This window comes from Acipenser ruthenus, chromosome 7 (assembly GCF_902713425.1).
Source record: "Acipenser ruthenus chromosome 7, fAciRut3.2 maternal haplotype, whole genome shotgun sequence".
In the NCBI taxonomy this organism is placed as follows: Eukaryota; Metazoa; Chordata; class Actinopteri; order Acipenseriformes; family Acipenseridae; genus Acipenser; species Acipenser ruthenus.
The window spans coordinates 37,162,562-37,182,123 of NC_081195.1; the positions used below are offsets into that span (position 1 = coordinate 37,162,562).

At 41.3% G+C, this 19,562-nt stretch overlaps 1 protein-coding gene across 2 annotated transcripts in view; it reads right to left on the reverse strand.

Moving 5' to 3' along the window:
- Positions 1-5,878: 5,878 nt before the first annotated feature.
- Positions 5,879-19,562, reverse strand: part of ano2b (anoctamin 2b) — an 86,913-nt gene continuing 73,229 nt past the window's right edge. For both annotated transcript variants that reach the window (XM_059026863.1, XM_059026864.1), the window contains 4 exons: positions 18,287-18,339; positions 15,688-15,869; positions 8,342-8,447; positions 5,879-7,766 (listed from right to left, as the gene is read on the reverse strand). In XM_059026863.1, the coding sequence (XP_058882846.1) occupies positions 7,485-7,766; positions 8,342-8,447; positions 15,688-15,869; positions 18,287-18,339 (623 nt within the window). In that variant the 3' untranslated portion in view covers positions 5,879-7,484. The remainder of the gene's footprint in view (positions 7,767-8,341; positions 8,448-15,687; positions 15,870-18,286; positions 18,340-19,562) is intronic.

Sequence of the window (19,562 nt, forward strand, 5' to 3'; positions counted from 1 at the left end):
AACACATGAGCTATCTAAAGAATGTTAAGCCTGATTTGTAAGCAATAAGCTCATTTGGATGAGCAATCTAAACCAGTTCAATAAATACAAAAACAAATATTTAATACAGTGCTTTAATACAGTGCTTCACAAATCTATAATTCACTAAATTGGTTATTTCACTGTTAGTCCATGTTGACAGTAAATTGCATGTACAATATTTTACTGTTTAAGGGCCATTCACTAATTCACGGTGTTCAATACTCGATGATACACGTGCAGCATGTTTCAAACACAAGCAGTAATCCTCAAAACAAATTCACCTTGCATGAAATGAACACAAAACATGTCGCTTAAAAAAAAAAAAAAAGAGGCTTACTTACTGTACTAGAAGATCAGAAGCTCAAGCAGGTTTGGAGGTCACAATTATTATTATTATTTGTTTATTTAGCAGACGCCTTTATCCAAGGTGACTTACAGAGACTAGGGTGTGTGAACTATGCATCAGCTGCAGAGTCACTTACAACTACGTCTCACCCGAAAGACGGAGCACAAGGAGGTTAAGTGACTTGCTCAGGATCACACAATGAGTCAGTGGCTGAGCTGGGATTTGAACCAGGGACCTTCTGGTTACAAGCCCCTTTCTTTAACCACTGGACCACACAGCCTCCTTGATGATTGTGACACACCGCAGTGATGCACAAAGTGATTATTCGATTATACAGACTGGGTTCACCACAGAAATCAGGTGCTGACAGTCATGTGAAGGCCATTGGTATGATGAGGCTCATTTACCTTTCAAACTGAATAAGTGAAGAAACAGCTGCTTGATTTTGTCATGACTGCTATTTGGAGGTACACAAGCATTTTTTTCCTGCCAACTCAAATTGACAATAAAAAAATAAACTTTGATGTGATTCTCAAAACAGCACCTGTATTTTACCATTATATTGCCATTTCTCATAGCTTGGGGCATGCTGCTTTTTGAATTTCTAATCCACAGGTCCCAAGTTGAATGAACGGGAATGCTGGTACAGACTATTTGATAGGGGGGAGGGGAGGAGGTTAGGTTGGGGTCTCCTGCTTCCGAAAAAATTGTGAGCAAAGATGATTCTGACTTGACTTAAATTATTAATATTACATTTCAAGTCAGTAAAAGAAAATGAAAACAACAACATTGGTTGATTTAAAATGGCATAACTTGCAACTTGAATTAAGAACCCATCAATGAATAGTGTGTACATAAAATCACATGCTGATAATGTCAAACTTGAGTCTTTTACTTCACCCAAACCATGATCTTACATAGAAGTTGTATTTTGGGGGTTGTACAATGACTGTCGCAGGTCTGATGGTTTTAATGTCAATTTGCGGGTCTGACCTGCGAAGTGCAGGTCACTTGGGTGGTCTGTAACCCTTTTTGGGGGCCACTTAGAAAGGTTAATCACTGGCCAGCTGAGCACAGGGAGGAACTAGCATGAAAATGTATTGGAAATATCACATAAGAGTAGAATGCATGGGTAATGTTAAACCAGTTTACTGGAGGTGACTTTTGGCATTAGTAGCGTAACTTAGGTTTAAAATGTTTGTATAAAATGAAATATGGTATAGAATGAATATGATATAAATACCGAGTATGGAGGCGACAGACAGAGAAGCCTCTAATACCTCCAGGATCATCGTGGATCAGTGTGAGGCTGTCTCTCCAAGGGTTCAGGTAATCTGATCAATTGCCTGTCTCTGTTAATACTAGCGGCACGTATTGTATCTAAACAATAACGTTCAGTGTAGAATGTAATGTGGGGATTTGGAACTGATAAATGATAAACATTGTTAAGATTTGAAACATGGTCTGGTCCTTATAGCTCAACAAAGCTGTTCATTCCGTGTTTAGCTTCATTCAGAAACCTTATACTGGCAACTCTGTGATGCCTTACAGAGGTTCCGATGGAACGCTGTGTGAAACGGAATGGAACAGATGGGGAGGGAATGTAGTGTCAGTGCTTGTGCTTGAGTTTTACAGCTCTGTGAATGCAGGTAGGCAGATGACCCTGAGCAATTGAGCAATCCTGTAATTGCTCTACTGCAAATGGGTGTGGTAGGTCAATGGCCTTACATATATCATGGCCACAAAACCAGGCATGCAAGCAGTATTAGTGTCCAAACTAAATGGATATGCATACACTGGCAAACCAATTTACACAATTTCAATAATACACTGTTCATTTTGAAATAAAAAATACCTTGTAGAAAGTTTGCCTGGGATACAAAGCGTCCAGCAATCTCTGCACGACTGCAGCAGTCTGCTTCATCTCACTGACCTGATCATTAGAAGCCATGGAAGCATTAAACTCCTAGTAAAACCAGGAATGGATCAAACTGCTATGTTATGGTAGTCTTATTTCCATCCCTGGTTCCTCACATCAGATTGCGTGAAACAACTCTACATAGCAATCAATTCATTCACCTGTTCAATACTGTCTTTGGATTGTAAATGCTGGCTGCTGATGCTTTTGTAAAAGGCTTCTATAGAAACACTAAATAAAAGCTTTTGTATAGTCATTGATATGAAACTCAGAGTCCTGCTTCCTCCAGTGCAACTGATCTAGCTCCTGTCATTACAGCAACCAGGCTGATCCCAGGACTTGATGACATGAGCTATGTGGAAAGGTTAAAATAATTAAATCTCTTCGGCCTAGAAAAAAAGAAGGGAAAGAGGGGACTTGAATGAAATCTTTAAAATAGTTAACCTAAGACACTACTTCAAATTGAGCACAGAGATAAGAACAAGAGGCTATAAAATGGAAGTAAAAGTAAGTTTAGAACAGAAGATAGGAAGCGCTTTTTCTTAAATTTATTTATTTATTTATTTTACACAGTTATAAATGCATGGAGTAACCTACCAAGTGATATAGTGGGATTCTTTTAAATTAGACCACCCCACGAACCCCAGTAAGGGAGACTGTTGTGCTAACTCTTCTGATCTCCTTATGGCATTTTTAAATATAAAGCTGAATGGCCTTTGATCTTGAAAACTAATGAATTGAATGAGAATCTGAGACTGCTGCTGTGTTTCAAGACAGATGCCTTGATTTTTCATGGAATGACACAGCTCCCAAATTGCATTGACCTCAAAGGTATGCTGAGGTTATACTGGTGCCTTTACTTTATCTGCGTATACATCATAAACCACAAACATGCTGAACCCATGAACTTGACATGAATTTTCTGTTTGCTTTTTCTCTTGTGAACTACACCTCTGTAGTAATGATTCATGCCTTGGAAATGCAGACATCCTCATGCCATTCGCCTCCGTCACACATGTCTGTCAATACCTGTATTGTGTTAAATCTTCAAAATGCACAGCTGACTGCCTCTTGATTTTATTTAATTCCCCTTTGCCTGCTAAAGCTACTGTATGTAGCGTCTACGACCGCATTCATAATCTTTTGGTTGATTGACGCAGTCACCGATTACAAGAAGCTAAAAGCACAAGGCAAGCCACAAGGAAACAGTCAACAGCACAGCGCTTCTACTCATGTAGTACAGGACCTTTTAAAAGGTGCACCGCGCGTGACAGATTTGGTCTCACATTTTTCTTGAAATACTGTATAGAAAGAATCAGCGGCCCCCCCAGCTCATTGTGTCTTATTACCCCCCGTTTTATCTGCTTTCCACTTGCATTTATATTCAGTATCCACAGGGGTGTCAAACTCAGTTCCTGGAGGACGGCAATGTCTTCTGGTTTTCGTTCCATCCGAGCTCTCAGTTACTTACTTGGTCTAATTATTTGATTAACTGGATACATTTAACACTTCTCTTCCGGCCTCAAAATGTTTCATAGGTCGTGTACCTTAAATCATCAACTGTAAAGACCTAGAAAAATATGAAATATGTCCAAATGAACAAATAATTCGATCAATTATGTTAATTGAGAGCTTAAGTTGGAATGAAAACCAGAAGACCCTGCGGCCCTCGAGGACTGGAGTTTGACACCCCAGACTGACACCGTCCAGGGTCATTTTTGGACAGCCATTTATTTCGGACAAATAGTGTTTGCCATTCCCATTGATTTCAATAATAAAAGGCATCGTTTATACAGTGTTAAGCACACTGTATATTTCGGGCAAACTCGGCTGTTTGGATCTCGTTGTGTGCCATTCACAGATTTAAATAACAAACACACTGCTTATTACTGTAGTAATCGCTCTTACTAATCCACCAATCAGCTGTCTTCACCTTGTTACCTCACCAATCACATAGATTTCAATACAAAAGGCAGCACTTTCCTGTAGCAAATGCTTGACAGATCAATCAACCAGCTGTTTGCACCTCGTTACTGAGCGGTTACCCCTGTACTGTACCTTGGCTAGTTAATCCCTGTACGCAGTGTTGAGTTTACAGTTTGAAAAAACAGCACTGACTGCAACAGCAAACATGGCTGGAAGAAAAAAGTGATGTAAATAAAACATCTCTGTTCGATGCTGGGCGCTTGCCAAAGCATGCTTGGAACTCTTGTCAGTCAGCAAACAATGCAACACTGCTTCAAAAAAGCTGGGGTTTCTGTAGTTGAGGAGGAGAGTGTGACGGAAATACAACTGAAACTCTGACAACACTATAGGGGATGTCTGAGGAAGAATTCTCAGCTGTGTCACCTTGGCGATCAGGGCACTCTGCCTGAAGCAGACACCGATGATGTAAGCATGTGTGCTGCGCTTTTAACACTGGCGTGTTATGGAGCAGCATCCAGCTATAAAACTGAATTGGGATTTTTTAGAAAACGCTAATCGTCCAGATGTATATCATAGAGTTCTTCACTGGAAACAATTTGCAGTAATGTAGCCTACCTGTACTGTACATTTCTGCACTCGCATTACTTATTTGCACTTACTTAAAAGTCAAACACTGAGCAAGTAATGGAGTTTTATGCACATTACTTCATTGAGACGTGTTTTTGGATATAACCCAAAATCCAGTGTTCATGATGTCATCGAATTTCTAAAAACTGAAGGAAATAAATACTTGCGGACTGTGCTACCCAAGTGCTGCAAATGCTTAAGAGTCCTTCTGGTTGCACCCATTTCATCCTGCGTTGCAGAACACTCATTCTCCAGCCTCAGAAGACACAAACTATCTTCAGTTAACAATGGGACAGACGTGTTGCTGTCCTTAATGCTCATCAAGACCTTACCAGAGATCTAGATGTGAATAAGATTGCTGACAATTTCATCCAGAGGGCTACAGAGGTGATCTCTTTAAAATCGGGACATTACTGAAGGCACTCATCGGCAGAAACAAAAGTCACTGCCTATGAGATGTAATATGGGCCAACGACTTTGTGTATCAGGCATCTCATCTCTGGAATGAACTGCCTTCAAGCATGAAAATGGCCTCTTCACAATACCTTTGTGAAAAACACTCATAGATACTTTAAATCTGACCAGGATTGCAAATCTTGTAAAACACTGACTATGACCAGGATCATGTCAATTGGAATTCTTTACTTTCCTGTGTTTATATTTTTGTTCATTGTTTGTGTCCTCTTTGAATGATTTGTTTCTTTTATACCGTGTTATTTTCTGTGCTGCCTTTTCTTCTAGGACCCCCTTGTAAATGAGATGTATGTCAAGTGTTCTCTCCTGGTTAAATAAAGACATTTTGAAATGTTGAATTGTGAATGAAGGTTCAAGTGCAATGTATGCAGACACTTTCTTTATCTCTAGCTTAATTTGGAACAGTGCAAATCAGTCAACCCGTCATTGGATTTAAATGAATGCAAGACAGATGAAAAACATTTAAATAATTTATAAAACAAATACATTGCTCCTTGGATCCCTCAACTCAAAACCAGGTATCAGTCATTTAATACAAGAGAATAAAGATGATATATACTACAGTATCTTAGTAAAGATTTATTTGTTCCATTTATTATTTTATTCCAGAACAGAGAAAGTTATTTTGTACTTATACAGTATTTATGCAAAAGCGCCAATGTCATCATGAAAAAATAGCCTTAATATCTCATGCAAGCCCACCTTGAAACCAAGCGTTTCCACTGGCAGATCAACCCAGATTGAATTAGGTCTCTGTCAGCCCCAGTTAGGATTGCTGGCAGAAAACAGCCTCTCTACGATCCTATCCATGCTAACTAAATGATGCACCACCAACACGCACTGAAACCCAGTGGTTACCAGGTTTTGACAGTTATCTAGGTGGTGTGGACATGTTTTGTAATTGTTAGTAGTAAGGGAGGATGCTGAACTGAGGGAACACAGAGCCACTTTGTGGCTTGGAACTTGGTTTCAGGAGACTAGATTTCAGGTCACTGCATGGCACACCATGGGAGACTTGGGGTTTGATACAGCAAACTAGGTCTCCTGGAGCCAGGTTTCAAGCCGCTATTCCTGAAAAAATCGCTTTGTGTTCCCCCAGCTTAAGGATCGTCCAATGCGAAGGGTGCTAGGAATGGGGGTCAAAAACTCAGACTGCAAAAAAAGAACACCTGCATGGTGCTAAGAATTCATGAGACCATCAGAGAAATTATTGGCAGAGGCAGGTGAATTTTATATTGGAATGGAGATGAGATTGATGAGATTGAGAGTGTACAGAATTAAAAGCAAAAAACAGAGAGACAATAAAGAGGACAGATAAGCATCTGCAAATTACATTACTGTCCCTTTTTCTGATATTTGCAAATTGTTCCGAGTGCCATTGCTCAAATAAAAGTCTGCATTGTACTGCTCATTAGATCAGATATGGCAATAGCTGGCAGGACCTGATCAGTTTTGGATTTATAGGAGAGACGTCACGGAGGGTAAAGTAACTGAAATCCACTACTCAGAACGGGCAAGTGCAGGAGACATTAGAAAATGGCATTTTTCAAAATAGTTCGAAGCCCAGGTTATACAAAAGAAAATAATCAATATAACATGCGTATTAGCTGAAAAACAGCATCATCGTTGCATGGATTGTGTTCGGACGCATTCCACTTCTGATTTACGCAAGTGAATGGCCATTACTTACCCTATACAGTGCTCTAAGCGTAACAGTCCTTTTTTATGCATGATAACTTCTTAAAAGCACAAAACACAGTTCTTTTAATAAAGTATAGGAATTAAGACACGGTTTCCACCCCCACAGGAAAATCACATGGCGTAGATGGAACGAAACTCTTGACTAACTAATCATTATCCTATCACACCAGCTTCCTGATTTAAGGTTTAAGTTACAGGCGAACCGTAAAAAGAGTACAGTAATATTCTCCGTAGCGAGGTGTCCTTGCCATCCAATAACATGACAAAAGAAAATGATGTAATAAAAAACAGGAAGAGTGCAAAATTCATTACAGCAGTAAAAGTTCATTCGCTAAAATGTTTCTGCACCTGAAATAATGTCTGTTCTGTAGCCCTTCGGTGAAGAAAATAACTAACTTTCTTCCACACTCAAGATTTCCGCTGGCTTCTTGCGCGTCTGTCTGCAGAATCGTTCCTCAGGGAGAGGGAAGCTCACACGTCAGTGTGCTGGGTGCCATGGCTGGGTTTCTTCTCCGGGCTGAACTGGCATAGGCTGGACGCTCGGCTCCGGGGGGCTAAGGTTTTCAGATTGGGCTTTGGCTGAGCGGGCTGGTCTTTCTTGAGGAAGTTCTGGATCAGCTGCAGCTTCTCGTGCTCCTCTTTGAGGAACACGTCCACCATCAGGGTCTTCTCCTTCTTGATTTGCTCACTGATGTCCTTAGGGATGTCTGGGATCATCCAGTCCAGCCCCTCGCTGAGAAGCATCACAAGGTTCTGAAAGAGAAATTGCTCTTCAGCCAACAATGGTGCCTATGGGTTCCTACATGACCCCAAAACAGATCCCCCTATGCACAGGGATTTAAATGAAGATCATTGGGCAGGACTCAGTCATTGGTTCTTTTTTAGATCAATAAAATTGGAACTTTTAGCCTCTGATGTCACCACCCCATTTCAGTCCCCTGGTTGCAGCCATGTGTCTGTGTACATTTGCAACCTCTTTACACTTCTTGACCAACTTACTATTTTGTATACGGTTTATCATTTGAAATCTCTATAATTCGCATGCGAGACAAAAAAAAAACAGTACCGATCTGCTGCCATCCGGCACAAATTAACCCCTGGTTTCTGTATTTAACAAAGCAGTGGACCCACAGCATCTGTTGCAACTAAGTAAACAGTACCTCTCTATTCATAATTGAGATGATTCGTCGATCCTGTTAACTAGGCATTTCCACAGCATGTCCTGCATTGCATTAAAAGCAAACAAACAGTTCGGTGCCAGTTCAAGCGCAAGATAAACAACATGGTATTTGTGACCCTGGGAATCCACATTCCCCAGAGAGACTCACCTGAAACAGGATGACGAAGGCAAGGCGCGCAGCCAGCACAGACCAGTACTGCTTGGAGAACTCGTATGGGTTTGATGACCAAGGTGGTTCTCTGTAGTCCCTGTACCTGTAACAGAGAACACACTGCTTTATTAAAAAAAGAGTAGCAATGTAGAGTAAAATGTATTGGTAATCGTATGCAAGGCTGTATTTTTGTGTGAAATGTATCCATTGCTGTGCAATGTCTAGTTCCGCGTGAACATTCCTTTTTCTGAAAGAATAGTGTAAATATACGTATTAAAAAATAAATACTTGAGCACAAGATGACGCTCTTAACAGACTCATAAGTGCAGTTGCAACCGACGGGATCTGATTGGAATGTCATAAAATAATTAATACATGTCCGACCGAGTCATTCTGCATTGTGAACTGGGTAAGACAGGGTAACTGCATTCATGAGACAGCTCTCTTGCTAAAAGATGGGACCCATTACTTTCCTGGACACCAAAATATACTAAACAGGACTGATGAGTGAAGTAAAATGGCAAATAATGTCCAACACTAATACAAAAATGTATTTTTATATAGCGCCCTTCATGCCCTGGTATCCCAGAGCACTGTACAAACTTAAAAACACAAGAGAGCTCCCATGTGCAATATACTCCAGCTACAACCGATTATAGAAAAGCACTTAAAAAAAAAAAAAAAAGTATGGTTTTCAAATTAGACTTTTTACATCTAAGAATGTAAAAGTCAACATTTACATCTGCTTAATGTTAAAAAGCTCTGGTTCCAGTTGATTGAAGACGGTTTTTTAGAACTAAAGGTTCTGCATTCTCTCGTCTCAAAGAACGAATAGGAATATACACAGTTAGCAGCCCAAATCCATGAAGGACATAAGTTATTACGGCAACTTTAAAATCAATTCGGTAACTCACAGGTAACCAATGCAAGGACCTACCTGAGCACTGGAGTAATGTGTTGAGAATGACGAGTGTGAGAAAGCAGTCTGGAAGCAGCATTGAAATGTTCTGCATTCATCTCAAAACGTTTTGCAGAGTATGGTACACAGTCAATAACTGTTCCAATTACTGCTTCAGCATGTTGAGAGAACACATGTTACAATAACATGGATGTCTGGGCCAAATTAAAAAGAAAAAGGCTTACACATGACATTTGAGCCGTGGTTTATTTTCACCACCATATAGCTGCACGTGTAGAGGTCAGAGGTCAGAACTGGGGAAATTGGATTCCTTTACAAAACTATTTCCCAGAACATGGTCACAGTGGATGCCTGTCCATGGAAATAAGACTTCTGTTGCATAGCAGTTTCAGCCACTCCAGGTTTTAATATGAGCTTGATTAGCCACAGTGTATAGGGTAACAAGCTCAGATGTGTGTGATTAATCTCCCAGTAAAACCAGGAATGGATCACACTGCTATGCAGTGGGAGTCTGATTTATATCCCTGTTGTGCATGGTTGATCCTAGAACAAGGCTATCCCTGGCTTAACCACAGTAGGACTATCACATATTTTACAGGAGTTACAACCAAGCACTGCTAACTTATATACAGGGTCTAGTAAAGAGAACTCCACTCAGAATTGCAGGGCGCTCTAGTAATGTAGGATGTTACATGGTAAACAACAGGTTTGTCTGTCTGTGAAGTTACTGCAGAGTAATTAGAACTAGAAACATGATTAGGCCAAATCGAAAAGAAAAAACAAAAACTGTAAACCGGTCATTTTCACCCAAGAGTTTAGTTTTTAACACACTGTGTAATACCAGAGCAGCATCACACCATGCCTATGAAGTGCTGGAAATCAAACTAAGGAACTGTACAGCAGGTTCACGTTTTAAGGAATATGCTAAATCACCATTTGTCCTTCATCTCCCCCCCCCCCCAAAGGTGGTAAATAAAATCTCTCATAAAGTGTAATTGATAGTTAACATGTGGAAAGAATCCTGGTGTAATCTGGAACATGCATCATAAACACATCAGCAGTCTGCCAACTTTATTTGCGTTGAATGCAAACAAAACTAAATTGGTGTTATTCAGTAGAAAACATGCCAAGTAGTGACCATAAAATCTTCACCTTTAATAAGGTTGAATTGGAACAAGTTGCAGATTATAAATACTTAGGAATTTGGCTGGATAGGGCATTCAAGTTTAACACATATTGATAGCTTACAAAAAATAAAAAAAATAAAAATAAATCTAGTTTCCTTTAAAAATCGCAAAAAAAAAAAAAAATCTTGTTTTATACATTCCACATAATACATCTGAGTTCAGATGTCTTCACTCCCTATTTCAGATCATGGTGATGTTACTTATAACATGGTCTATAAAAGCCTATTGATGAAACTAGATGTTTATACCATTCTGCTTTTAGATTTGTCACTGGTGCCCCTTACAGAACTCACCATCGCGACCTTTACAACCTGATTAACTGTCGACTGAAACATGGTTAGATGTTAAATCAGTAGATGTTAATCTACTGGACCTTCACTGGGAAAACGCCTGCTTACTTGCGTAGTTCCCTGGAGCTCTCTTTTGCATTGCACAACTTAAGAGCCAGTCATTTTATCAAACTGCTTGTTCCCATGCAGGGTTGCGACAGTTTCTGGTTGTCACTCATTTCAGTTTGCAGCAGCCAATGAATGGAATGAGTTAACACCAGTTCAAATGAGAATGGTTCATATCTGAGGCTGCTTTTAGCCGCAGGGTCGACTCGTTGCTGACAGACATCTGTACCTGATAAGCTGCTGCTGAGTTTTGTGTTATGATTGATTCCCTGTATGGTTTATTTTGTTTTGTACTCCTTATTTCTTGTGTTTGATGTTGTTTGCTGTGGTGGTGTGAGCCTCTTGTCAGGTCATCACTATAAGTGAGAATTTGTTCTCAATTGACAGAGAAGCCTGTTAACATGATGAATTTAGTTGTTATGGTATCAATATGAAGTTCTGTGCCTACTGTTTTAAGCCTGCTTGGAACATGTATCTATTTGCAGCGATGGCTTCACCCAGTTACAGGTTCGCAATTAAAAGTTGACAGGATTGATCTTATCCCTTCCAATAGCTGCCCAAAGTAAAAGTATAGCAAAGTATAATAAAGCATAGTAAAAGCATGGCAAAGCACATGTAAACATTGTAAAGACCAGACAGATTGCAAAGCATATCAAACAGCATGGCAAGCCATGGTAAACGCATAGTTTTAAAAGATGAAAACTGCAGCATTTACTGTGGTGAACTTTTACAAGGGATAGCCAATCTGTGATAGAGAGAGAAAGGATCCATTAGAAAGGGCACTATGTAAGGGGGAAGGTACGCTGCCTTCTAGATCTACCACCTCGTTGGTAGGTGGAAACCGGAAGGTGACCATATTAGGAGGGGCGCGTAGTTGCAAGTACTCAGGACGATTCCACTGCAGTCAGCTGCGGGGCAGCCCTCTATTGGAGAAACCATGGTGATGCGTTGACTGCAGGGAGGAGTTTGCTAGGTACTGAGCCACTAGCCGGAGCGTTGTGTTTTTTGGATTAAGTGTTGTTTGTTGTGTGTTTTCAGAGGCGGAGTAGGAGCGCGGGACTGCAGCCATGCAGCCAGTTCCAGATCACAGAGCACTACCTTCCCTTCACCAACATCAGTACACCCCGTGTGGATTACAAAGCACTTTCATGCACAGGACACTCGGGATTTCATTGTGGACACTTTCTGTTGGTTTTTGTATTTTTTGTTTGTCAGCCAGCTGTGTTCCCCCCCAATACCCTCGCAGGTAAAGGGGAGGTTTATTTTAATAAACACCGTCGTTTTTTGTGGGAGAAATACTGGGTTTCAGGACTGTTATTTATTCACACACCACTCGCATCCGTCACACCATCCTCATCTCTTCTTCAGCTCAGTCTTTAAATATGTCCATCACTGGGGAAATGGGGCTGAGTGAAACCCAGACTTATTGCTGCCTCAATTCTCAGGGGGGCCCTCTGGAAAATCTGGAAGCAAACAAGGTCAGCTCGTTCCCAATATATCTTGCCAGCAAAACCAGCTTGGAGAAATAATAGATAATAATAATAATAATGGAATCGAGGCCCAACACAGCAGTCGTCTTACATAATCTAATGAAATATCCTGGTCCTACCTCAAACCAGTCATTTAATTCATTAACAAGCACTCCCCTCCCCCCTCCCCGTCTCATGGAAACAAAATCCTTTGTTTTCTGGTTGTACAATTGGATTGCAATGTGGGAATATGGCTATCAACTCTTTAATTTCATCTTTCTTTCATAAATATCATTAGCAGTGGAAAAAAAAGACCACTATCAAATTAAACTAAAAAAAACAGTTACAGGCCCCGCTATTTTTCCCCCCATACAAAATAAAGAAAACAACAACAAGTATGGACAATGGCCAGAAACGTGAAATCAATCCAACAGCCTCTATTGTGGGAACTTCTCATCTACTCATAACCACTTTCCACATGCAGTATGGTGACAGAGCCGCAATGCAACCAATAGGATGACTGCCAATAACTCTTTGGTTTCCCTCAGCAGTGAAGGTCTGTTTTTTTCTGGGTGTGGTTGCAGGGGAAAGCATTCTTTAATTTATTGTACACATTCATTCATTCATTCATCCTTTAAATCAGGAATAAACCCATTGAGACGAGGCCTCATTTACAAGGGTGTCCTGGCAAGATGACCAGCAGACAGCACTAATTTCACATCATCAAAAACAACATCTGCAGATACTAGGATACATGATTCATAACTTGCTTGAAAAGAGAGCTTTAGTCTTGGCGCAGAATCATTTTTAAAAATGTAGTGTGCCCATTTATTTCACCCCTTGCTTTTCTCTCCCATTTTGAATGTGTTCCCCTCCCTACGGAAATGCCCCAAAACAGCTCAGGAGAACTGAAGTGGGAGTCCCCCGATCCCGTGACAGTCCTTCTTGGTTTTACCTCCCTAACCTGTGGTAGTGTCAGAGCCAATGCAACGCTCCCTGTGGGATCCCCAGTGAAGATCAGCACAGCCAAGACGTGAACATGCGCTCCCATGATTGTACGACTCAACCTGCACAACACTCCTTCCTTTATCAGGTGAGCCACCGACACAGGTGGTCTACTGAACACCCCACTCACAGCTGGAACTATGCAAATCACTCAACCATGTGTGCAGTGCAACCAAACAGGCACTCTTATAAGCAGCCTGTTGGTCATGGAGAAAAATTACTGTACCAACAAATGTATCCAGACAGAGGTGTGGCAGATTTTGAAGCAAGTACAGGCAATTTTACTAGGAGCAGATTAGTTTTAAACAAAGCACTGGAGGCTAAATGATGGAGGAAGCTGCGGGAATGCATTTTGGTTTAAAAGATGGCACTACGTTAACCCATGCTTTCCTGGACGTTTAAATCTGTGTTTTTGCTACAGTTACAGCTTCAATGGTAACTTTACGTTCACCTTTTTCCATTTATAGTACCGTTTTAAAGACTTCAGAACCATATCACTATGAGTGTTGCATCACTGTGCTGTATCCTTCACCAGATTAAGGCTATAGATAGCAGGTGTGCACATTTATTAAAACTAGGGCCATTAAGCAATTACAAAAAAATAATCACGATTAATCTTGTGATTAAAAAGTTTAATCTTTGCTCCCGAGTGGCGCATCCAGTAAAAGCACTCGCTAGAGTGCAGGATGCGCTCTATAGCCTGGACGTCGCCGGTTCGAGTCCAGGCTATTCCACAGACGACCGTGGACGGGAGCTCCGAGGGGGCGGCGCTCAATTGGCCGAGCGTCGTACGGGGGGAGGGAGGGTTAGGTCGGCCAGGGTGTCCTCGGCTCACCGCGCACTAGCGACCCCTGTAGTCTGGCCGGGCGCCTGCGGGCTTGCCTGTAAGCTGCCCAGAGCTGCGTTGTCCGACGCTGTAGCTCTGAGGCGGCTGCACGGTGAGTCTGCAGAGTGTAAAGAAGCGGGCGGCTGACGGCACACGCTTCGGAGGACAGCGTGTGTTCATCTTCGCCCCTCCCGAGTCAGCGCAGGGGTGGTAGCGGTGAGCTGAGCCCAAAAATAATTGGGCATTTCAAATTGGGAAGCAAATAATAAAAACTGATTGGCAACGATAAAATTAAAAAAAAAAAAAAGTTTAATCTTAGTTAATCTTGGTTTTAATCGCATATTTAATTGATACAATTACTGCATCCATCTCATTCAATTTTGTTTTGTTACTGATGCTATTGTTATTATTATTGTACAGTTCTTATTACATATAAGGCCTTACATGGTCTTGCATCTTCTTCTCTTCAAAATCTGCTGACCCCATGTGTCTCTGGTCATTCCCTGAGATCGGAAAATGCTAATCTTCTGACAGACCCTAAAACTTGGTTAAACTCTGTCGGAGCCACGGCATTTAGTTATAATGCCCCTCGTCTTTGGAACTTGCTCCTGGTTCATATCAGGAATGATAGCACAACTGAATCTTGTTAAATCCTGTTTGAAAACGTATTTGTTTGGGTCTGTTTATTTGTAGCTGGATTATATATTAGGACAAAGGCTTTTTTTATATTTCTTTTGTAAAAGCACCCTGGAATGCTTGCATGAAGAGTATAAAAGTGAAATTTATATCGTATTGTTGTATTATTATTATTATCATCATCATCATCATCATCATCATCATCCAGCTCCATCATCATCATCCAAAGAACAACCCAACATAAAAACCTGTTGTCCTATTTATAGATTCATATTGTGGCCCCTTTATAGTTTTATATTTATTTACACAGAATTATATAGAAAAAAAAGCATCATTTGCTGTTAAATTGTTTGAACCCACTACTAAATCACAATGGAGTCTTTTTACTCACCTTCATGCATTTCAAATTATACTGTACATTTTCTTATCAGTTTCCTTTAAAGTGGTGATGTCTCAATAAAACAAAGCATTCATTGAGTAACGGTTATATTCTTCTTAATTGTAAATACTGTTATAGTATTATCACTTTAAGTACTTTGCTCCATAATGCAGTTATATGACTAACTTTCTATGCAAACGCCGACTGCACTCATTAAAACTGTGCCACAGGGAATGAATTTCGGCGTGCTAAGAGAGTCAAAACAGAGGAGTGCGATTAACGCATGTTAAAAAAAATTAATCTTCAAAGAAATTAACTGCTATTAAATTGACAGCCCTAATTTAAACCATCGAAAACTAATTTTCAAAATTACGGACATTTCAGACTTACAAACAGCCTCCAAATGGTGTTCAAAACTCTGAGGTTCTACTTCATTTCATGCAAGAGGGCATACCTCCAGTATCAGTAATAGACAATTGCAGAGGTCCAGCATTGGTATTTCTAACAGAAGAAATGAAATGCTGTACCTGCAGATCACAATCTGTTTGTGGAACTCAGAGAAGACAGGAGCGGATCCGGGCTTGAAGTGGCTGACATTGAAGTGAGACAAGGTGTGGTCGATAAACCCGTCCATGGTCCCAGTCTCACTGTACAAGTACTGGTAGACGAGGCGGGGGATGAAATCCGAGGTGAAGGAGATGACAAAGGCCTAAGAGATAGAAAGACTGTTACGGCTTTTCAACATGGTTTCAAACAGGGCTTGACAATCTGCTTTCATGCCTGTTATCAGCACTATCAATACAAGCGCTGTACTGAAGATCTTTCTTATTACATCATCTTCATTTGTCATATGCAGAGCTCTGTGTTCTTTTATTAATTGCCAACCCCAACCCCCTCCCCCCAAACATGCAAGAGACCTGGCCTGCACAAGAAGAAGATAAGAAAAGTTTAGGACACCAGTCTCCCCTACTGGGGGGAACTAATTCAAAAACACAGAATCTAGTGGGTTTTTTTAATGTTCCCAGTGTTTCAGATCCTATAACATCTCCATGCATTTACAGCTCTGTGTAAAAAAACTGCTAAAATGAAGAGTGGGGTACCTTAATTTTTCGGGCTAGTGCAGGATTTAGGCATTTTACATTGTTTGTTGCCTTTCTCCAGTTGTGCTGGGATGTAGTTGTATCCGATATGGCTGTAGTCTGGCCAAGTGCTTTCCACCCATTCTACAAGGGCAGTAGCAACTCCCTGGGCTCAGCTAGCCAGGTTACCAGGCAAGGCTATTTGCTTGACAGTGTTTCCCCTGGAGGTGAGTGCACAGAATGGGCTACCTAGTCATGTTGTTCAGGCGGAAACACTTGGATCCTTTAAGACCCCACTTGACAGTGCTTTGAGAACAATCTACAGTACTAGCACCCTGACAAGCTTAGATGGACCGAATGGCTTTTTCTTGTTCATAATTTTTCTCATGTTATAATGACATTTGTGAGACAGGCTTGATGTGTCAGTCCCTCCTCTCTTGGGGACATGGCACTTCACACTGTGTTTCATTGGCTTCTTAAAAAGTTCCCCTACCTCCCAGTTTGTTGCTGCCGAGTCCTGTATATGATACACTGAGATGGACACTGTAAAGTTACATTGCTCCCCGTTGCAGAATCGTTTATTTTATTTTCATTCTTCATGGAAACCCAAATCAGAGCAATGAGAACTAAGATGTGTGCAATGCACCTGACAATGAACACAACTATTTGCTGTATGCTTTTCAAAACATGCTTAACAAAAACACAACAAGAGCCGTCGAGAAACGCAGCAAATTGATTAAATCATTTAGCCAGTCCCCGAAAGGTTTGCACGCTGCAGAAACACACTTCGCTGGCTTGTTTGTTATTTTATCAATACGGGTGCAAGAGCATTCCCACATGTTTGCTGTTTGTTTGTTCCTATTTTTAAAATAAACTTCCCTGTGGAAATTCTCATTTCTCAGGAACTGGCAGAGACAGAGGTTAACTGATGGCTTCACCAGCGTGTGCCTTTTGGGGGGGGGGGGGGGGGTGTATATACATATATTTCTACACTACCTCAGACTGGGACCTAGGAGTCCTGTGACGTTCCAACGTGATTTCCGACGGCATGTGGTAACATACGGCGCTAAGATAATGACTGAAATGATTAATGTCTGCAGACATTTCTTTTAAAATTACATAAACACCAATTGAAATCCCACTCTTTCAAAAAGCTAAAGCTAGCGCTTGAAGGTTGTAATGACCTGGCATCTCAGCCCACTGATATATATAAAATCTCATAGCAAATAAAATACAAGATTGGGTTAAAAAAAAAAAAAATCCTTTTTGCAACGTTTACACCTTTGGCTTATTGTTTGAAACACATTTTCCGCAGCTGTTGGCAATCTTAGTTTATAAACGTGAACAGATGTCCACGTCCCCTTTACAGCAGGACATGTTTAATGTTGTCTTTGATGTCAGGAAATAATTTAGGAGGGTCTGTAACCAAGAGTGAGCAATGCCTAGTGCACAGCAGTGTATTGTCAGGAAAACAAAAGGAAACTTGATCCAGTGTAGCTGATCACTAGATGGCGCTAGCTCTTGTTTCTAAAAAGCTACTTTGGCTTGTCTAGCCTAGGCTATGTATCTACTCCTGAGCTCACAGTTAAAGCACCTTAACATAAACCTTTAAAACAAAGGGATCAATTATAATTAGAATTACAGAATTGTTTGCTGACATTACAATTACACTGCTACTTTGCTCAATTACAATTAATTACAATTATGCTGTAGTAATGGCAATTCTAATTACAAATGACACTAAAAAGTATCATAAACAGCTCCTCACATTACCAGGTTTACTCTATTGTAAATAACCCAGCAATAATCACAGGTACATGTACAGAAATGTACTCTAAACCATACTGTGTGGTTTGTTTCCATTCTGAAAGTAGAGGACGGGCTAGAGACATTTCTGCTGCTACCTGCAGCAGCAGGCGGTCATCAGTTACATATTTAATCTCCCTTCAGGATACCAGGTACAAGGGAAGAAACTAGGGGCGGATCTGATCCCCTGGAAACCTGGGCAGACTGTTTTGTTGTAATGATAATAAAAGCATGTACTTACATTAATGATAACGGAAAACTTGCCCATGCCACTGAGAATGTTGTACCAAATACCTGGGGGGTGGAATCAGAATCAGAAATCAGTCATACACAAATTGTGAGGTAATAGAAGAGCATCATTATTTAACCACTTCAAAACCCGCCAATCACAGTTCTAAAGCACATCTATATGAAACACAGTCAGGGAGACTGGTGCCTTCTCCACTGTATACTACAAACGTTTGGGTACTTGACTTGGTTTCTATCAATAAGTCAACCAGCAGGACAGGCTCCCGAGTGGCGCATCCAGTAAAGGCGCTCGGTGCGGAGTGCAGTATGTGCCCTATAGCCTGGAGATCGCAAGTTCGAATCCAGGCTAATGTCACAGCCGACCATGACCGGGGGTTCCTAAGGGGTGGCGCACAATTGGCTGAGCGCTAACCGGGTAGGGAGAGCTTAGGTCAGCAGGGGAATCCACAGCTCACCGCGCATCAGCGACCCCTGTGGCCGATAGGGCGCCTGTGGTTCTGCAGTGGAGCCGCCAGATCTGTGTTGTCCTCCAGCACTATACGTCTGGTGGCATCGCTGTGGATCTGCAGTGCGAAAAATGACGGCTTGGCAGGAGTCGGCGGGGGGGTTGCGAGCGGTGAGCCGAGGACACAGCTAATAATTGGGCATACTAAATTGTGGAGAAAACCGGGGTAAAAAATTGGCGACGACTAAATTTATAGTATAAAAAAAAAGAAAAAAGAAAAAAAAAACCCAGCAGGACTGCTAAGGTCAAATGCAGTGCTCCCCGCGGGCCCCCAACCACTACAGGCAACTCGGCGCAACCAGGATTCAACCCACGCTTGCACCACTCGCCCTACACTCCAAGCAGCACTTGGGACTCTGTATTACAATGCAGTCGTTCAGGATTTGAATTCTACTCAAGCCTGTCATTCAAGGGCTAGTGCATCAGATAAGCCTTTATGACACACAGGAAAACGGCTCACATTCCAGGGTAACAGGATCTGAACATACCCAGAGGTGTTGAGCGCTCTTGGGTCTGTCTTGCAATCAGTTAGTGTCACTATCTACAGTAATGGGAGCTGGAGCCTGCGCAACCCGAAGCAGTGTTCTATTAGGACTGATTGACAAGTTTTGGGGCCACCTTTCCTTGTTGGTAGGATCATGTATCAAACATGGATGAAGGGAGCTAGCTATTGAGGTTTCCCCTTTATCCAGGAGTATATCAGTAACATACAAACCCTGCTACTGCTGTAAAATTAGAGCTTTACTTTTGCCTGCACGATTTC